Source organism: Pangasianodon hypophthalmus, chromosome 10, assembly GCF_027358585.1.
Source record: "Pangasianodon hypophthalmus isolate fPanHyp1 chromosome 10, fPanHyp1.pri, whole genome shotgun sequence".
Taxonomy (NCBI): domain Eukaryota; kingdom Metazoa; phylum Chordata; class Actinopteri; order Siluriformes; family Pangasiidae; genus Pangasianodon; species Pangasianodon hypophthalmus.
In genome coordinates, this window is record NC_069719.1 from 20,065,908 (window position 1) to 20,071,907 (window position 6,000).

The window sequence follows — 6,000 nt, forward strand, 5'->3', positions numbered from 1 at the left end:
GTCCAAGGCCCCCTGACTGTTTTTAATAACAGGGAACATATGGTCAGGCAAAACCAAATAAAAGCTCTGCTGGTGTTTTCTCACTTCAGCTACACACAGCTCAGACCTCACTTCTCACATGGTGTGTTTTATATTAAAATTACAGTAAGCCAAATTTTCCTTCAGACAATGAGCAATTAATAAGACATTGATACTTTACTATTTAACAGTAGAAGTAATTCCCTAAAGAAGTGATAACAGGGTTAAGAAATGGACAATATGAAGAACCTGCTATTAACTGATTTTTTTTTTTCTGGAGATAATCATCATTCTCTGCGAGCATCAACAAGAGCATAGCCAGACCTTTAGCAATGTGGTGGCCAGATTAGACCCAATGATGTTATTGGTGTGGCAAAATACTAATCTGCGTCCACAGAAAATGACATAATGTGGCTATCCCTATCTGTGTATGGCCTGATTAGGTTTCCTAACAGATATAAAAAGCACACATGTGCAACATTTATTTGTCATCTAACAAGCCACGAAAAAAAACACAGTTAACATAACATTAGGCTACATCGTATGAAGTATGCTATCATTGCAAATTCAATATTACTGGCTAACTGTGGCTAATGACAAAATTAAGAAATCCAATGTTATGCCTCCAAATAATGAAAATGCCAAATAGATTACACTAAAGGTCAGTGGGGTGAAGGAATACTTAGCTTCTGTGGTAGCTAGCTAAACTTTCCTTATTCCTGAATGACATTGATAATCCTCAAAAAAGCTCACAACGTTGTTCCGTTATTATTCAAATTAGCCTATCACAGTAATATTTACCGAGCCTTTTGGTTTCATATCATATGACAGTTGTACCTGCACTGGCATAACAATAATAATAATAATAATAATAATAATAATAATAATGCCCATGAGCAGGAAACATTGCTGGTATTAGGTAAAAGGCATCATTGTAGAGTAACTCGTCAGATATCACGGCATGCAGTTTATTAAGATTATTTTTAGTTCCAGTGATGGCTGGCTGTGACATTAGATGGGATGGCTAAAATCTAATATCTATCAATAGCTCGTTAATGAAACTATTACAGCTGAGCAGTGTGTTAAATCACAAAGTCTCACTGATGCCATAATTAGAATGATGTTGGGCAAACAATTACACGCGCGCACACACACACAAATACACAAATAAACATAAAGTCAAATAGGCAGCTGCATTCATGATTTCTAATTTTTAAACTCTCTCTCTCTCTCTCTCTCTCTCTCTCTATATATATATATATATATATATATATATATATATATATATATATATATATATATATATATATATATATATAATGAAAGTCTGTAATGCTCAAAAGAATTCATGCTGCTTTTTCGTCCTATTACCAAACAGAAAAGTCGTAATCTTTTCCTTCAAACTAAAAAAAAACCCCACTAAACTCTAAACATTTCTGTCCTTTAGTGTAATTTGTGCTTTGGAGAATGTGTGCGTAGTCCATCTACTTCTAGTTTCTCCTCTAAAAGCATTTTGGGGGAAAATAGGATGGTGGACTACATAATCCACTTTGTCCGGGTTTATTACACCTATGACTGTATTTCACATATGTCTTGATAACATGTTACAGATGTGTCAGCGATCTAATCTAGGGGGCATTTCATTCTTTGTAATCAGCTGACACAACTGTCACTTCATGATGGCTTCATGAGCTACAAAGAAGTCAGCCTGAGCCTCGCTTTGTCATACAATTCTGTGTCTTTTTTTTCAAGACCATTGATGGTGCTGTGCTTGGTTCCACCAGTCCAAAATAATCCACCTTACAACATTTCTTAACAGAAAAAAATCTGATGTGGATGCTAAAAATGAAAGCTTATATTGATTTTTTTTTATCTCTGAAAGACAGGGAGATCATTATACCAGACACCGCTGTTGGTGTCTTTTCATGTTTTCAAAGGCATGATTATTGGTAAAACAAGTAAAATATGTTTTGTGTTCTGGCTTGAGCAACCACTCATTCTACATTTCTATTACAGCAGAAATAACATGTGCCTCACTCAAACATCAAAAAAATCAACAAATATCAGCTACAGCACTCACACAAACATGACCTTCACCCACTCAAATTGCCAGCTCGACTGACTAGTGTGAAGACTGTTGAAAAAGCTGAAATTCATCTATGTTCGGCTTTTGCTCAAAAGCCAAACAGCACTGAAATAAGTAGGAGCCCATTACATCACGTGGATTAATATTGCCTTAGTATGTATGTCCAAATGAAAAAATGCTGGTGTAATGAGCAGGACATTCTAACAAACAAATATCAATAGTTAGTTTAATACACATTGCTATATATTTTTGTCCTCACACAACTGCTGGAATTTCGAAACAGGAAAATTTAAATAAGTGTCTGTAGGCCCATTGGTAAAATGTGGTTGAAATGGTAAGATGAGCATGGATTGGAAGCAGGTGATATTCATTTTGCTCATTTATTTGATGTGTGTTGGTTATTGAGAAGCATGACTCATTAGTCCCTTGTCCTTAAACTATGAGTGGTTTTAAATTCATGGCAAATTCACTGAGTGGTAAATTCATGGAATACTAAATTTCCATCTTCTTCAAGATGAGGAGGAGTCCATTACTCCTTGATACAAACCCACAAGTTTAAAGCACAGGGCAGTGATATTTTTCCCTAAGTAATTACGCCTTTCAAAACAGTGTATCTTTCGCCTCTCCTGCCTGAGAGGAGAGGATGAGATTCTGAATGGATGCTATAACAGCTTGGCCTCAAATGGCAGTTGCCGTAGCAACGTGGGGCGGGCGCACAGAGTGAGGGACGTATAAAACGGCTGACGGTCCCTGACTGAGACACAGAAACTCTGAAGCCATCTAGAAAACTGAGACAGTGCTGAGCCACACACACACACACACACACACCAGCACCTGTGAGACTTCTCCCAGAGAAGAGGCGCTGTACCATGCTGAGGCCAAAGGACCTGTGCCAGGGCTCTGGCACCAAAACCTTCTTGGAGGCGATGAATAGTGGCAAGGTGCACCTGGCCCGCTTTGTGCTTGATGCACTGGACTGCCGCATCATCAACTCAAAGAACGAGAGCAGCCGCACGCCACTTATGTGCGCCGTGTGCCTGCAGGAGCAGAGCACCAGGTCCAAGTTCACACAGCTGCTCCTGGAGAAAGGTGCCGACGTGAACAGCCGGGACGAGCACGGCCGCACCGCCCTCAGTTTGGCCTGCGAGCTCGGCCACCTAGATGCTGTCAAGCTCCTGGTGCAGTTCAACGCCAACCCTGAGCTCACTGACACCTGGGGCAACAGCGCCCTGACGTATGCTGCCTACGGAGGACACAGCCAGGTCCTGGATTTTCTCATTCGGGCTTTCAAGAGGCTCGGACTGAGACTGGACCACACTAATCATGCAGGCCACACTGCCATCCAGGTAGCAGAATATTTGGGACATGCCAATTGTGTTCAGGTGCTCAACACTGCAGGGAAGAAGGGAGTCTGCAGCATTGAGCAAACTCACGAAATCAGAGGTGGATCACATGAAGCTGTTTCCTGGCCTAATCGACTCCCGAAGCAAATTCTGGAAAAATTCTCAAAGCAGGTTCACAGCAAGAATGAAGAGCCACTGCCATCTTTGTTTCAGAGGCAGATGTGGATCAGTGATGGCAAAGACCTAAACAGACGATTCAGTCAACAGCACTCCCCTGAAAGAACCGACTCAAGCGGCTACCAAAGTTTAACCAGGTTCCCAGAGAGGCGTTTCACTGAGAAGGAGCAACATGTCCTGTTCAGCTCGAAACAGTTTCAAAACTCTAGAGAAGCTGGCTTTGTGAGAAAAAACAACTTCGTCTCAGAGCGCTGCCAGAATGCGGACCACCATGAGATGAGGGAAAATCCGCCCCAGTGGGGAAAAGCAAAGTCATTCAACCTGGACCTCCAGACGGGACGAAAACAGTCGTACCAGGGCGAGGCGCGTGACGTCACACAGCCTGTCAGCCAATTGAAAAGAGCTTCTCTTCCAGACGAGAGACCTCTCATCCCGAAATTCTACTGCCATGGCAACACTTCCGCGAAGAAGAGCGACGTGGACAGAGCGGGTTTACAACAAATAAACGGAGTCTCTCGGGTTAGTGCTGAACAGCGGAACAGCGACAACTCTGAAAAGAAGAAAAGCTCGATAAAGCGAGGTAGCGTTGTCAAGAACGAAAGACCGAATAAACTGCTCTTCTGTCGGGACGAGGTGCCACGGGAGAGGCTCAGAATCCGGCCGCCGGGCTTCGACGGGCTCGGGACCAGGTTACTGCGCCGCTTCACAGCTCCTGAGTTCATGGGACTGGTGAGAGACTGTCAGTCCGGCGTGACGTTAAAGAAAGGCAAGATTGCTCGATCAGAGACATTTCCCCTTTCACACACACATAAACTGGTAAACAGTCAGCCTAGCATTGATAGCATAAGCGGCGTCAGGTGCGAATTTGAAGGCAGTCCTCCAGTCAGCCGAGCTTAATCTATATTATTATTATTATTATTATTCCTGGAGTTGGGAATCGATGGAGTCGGTTCCTCACAGGAAAAGCAGATATTGTGAAATAAATGGGTGCAATATTAATTAAGTGAATTTTAAAGCATCTCCTTTTTCTTTCTTTCTTTCTTTCTTTCTTTTCACTTCACGCCTCCTTTGAGAGAACTTGAGCCGAATCACTTTCCCTGTATGGACTTGACTCCTAAGCTTTGGAGTCGACTCTCCGTTTCCAGCGCCTGGCATCACAGAGTCGACTCCCAGTCCTAGATTTACTTCTCCAAAGCCATTAGAAATGAAAAAGCAACAACACAGGGAGCACATGCAGGGATGTCACTTGTTTCAAGCTGCTTTGTTAAACACCATCATGAACAACACTAGATAAAATTGGAGTTGGAGAGGAAAGCAACTTGCTTTTGTTTTTGTTTTTGTTTTTTTTTTGTTGGTTTTCTGATAAAGGCAGTTTGGATCACCACCAGTTTCATGTCTCTCAGAACTGTTACAGTCGTGGCGAAACTTTCCTCACAGTTACACCATTGTAAATAACCAGACAATGCTTAAAATTTATTTATAAAGCAAGTAAATGTGCTACATAATACATAAATGCACTGTCTTTGATTATGTATACGTGTTATGTGCACTTCAGGAGCCAGGCAGGGTCACAGGTTTTTGTAAAATTGTCTTATTGCTCTTCATAATTAGTACTGTAAGTTTAAAATATTCCTCTATATATTCTCTAATATACATCCACAAGCTTAAGGCAGTTGAAAACATGTACAAAATCTGCTGATACTCATATCTCAGACATTACAGGTTTAAATGTATATGGTGTCTCAAACATCTCCATACATAGGGGAAATTAACACTTTTTAGCAAAATGTCACTTTATTTAAAAAATCCTCTTCATGATTGCCATTTCTTTGTAAGCACTCATGATGAACTCGTGTTAACACATCTGGTGTTACGCATGTAATTGCATGTCCATCGCAACCTTGCGACAGCTTCCCGATCCAGCCATGAGAATGATTTCAATACAGTCTTCTTTTTTCAAAGGCATTCTTAAACGCTATCTGAAAAAAAATATATATATAATATAAACTATGTATGAAAATTTAAGAAAACCTTTGGAAGACTAAAAAGTGTTAATTTCCCCTATGTATGGAGACGTTTGGGACCCTCTGTATACACATACATACACACACATATATAGTGTATGTATAATATAAATAGTATGTATTCAGTTTGTGTACAGATAAGAGAAATATTATATGTGAAATTAAATCATCCTAATTTACATTTAACTGGATCAAATGTTTGCACCATAGCTGTGGTCTGGTGTCATTTTACTATGCATATTGTGAATGGCAGTCATTTATATTCTTTAAATAAAGTTAAAGAAAATTTGACTTAAAAATAAGTGTGTGTGTGTGTGTGTGTGTGTGTGAAAAACTGCACCATCCCTTAATA

General features: G+C 40.6%; 1 protein-coding gene across 1 annotated transcript; it reads left to right on the forward strand.

The window, feature by feature from the left end:
- Positions 1-2,884: 2,884 nt before the first annotated feature.
- LOC113538872 (uncharacterized) lies at positions 2,885-5,950 on the forward strand. The gene has a single exon (XM_026934292.3). The coding sequence runs from the start codon at positions 2,974-2,976 to the stop codon at positions 4,519-4,521; it is 1,548 nt and encodes a 515-aa protein (XP_026790093.1). The 5' UTR covers positions 2,885-2,973; the 3' UTR covers positions 4,522-5,950.
- The last annotated feature ends 50 nt before the right edge of the window (positions 5,951-6,000 follow it).

Excerpts from the sequence above, each read along its gene's own strand:
- LOC113538872 (XM_026934292.3), top strand. The coding sequence starts at position 2,974 with ATGCTGAGGCCAAAGGACCTGTGCCAGGGCTCTGGCACCAAAACCTTC.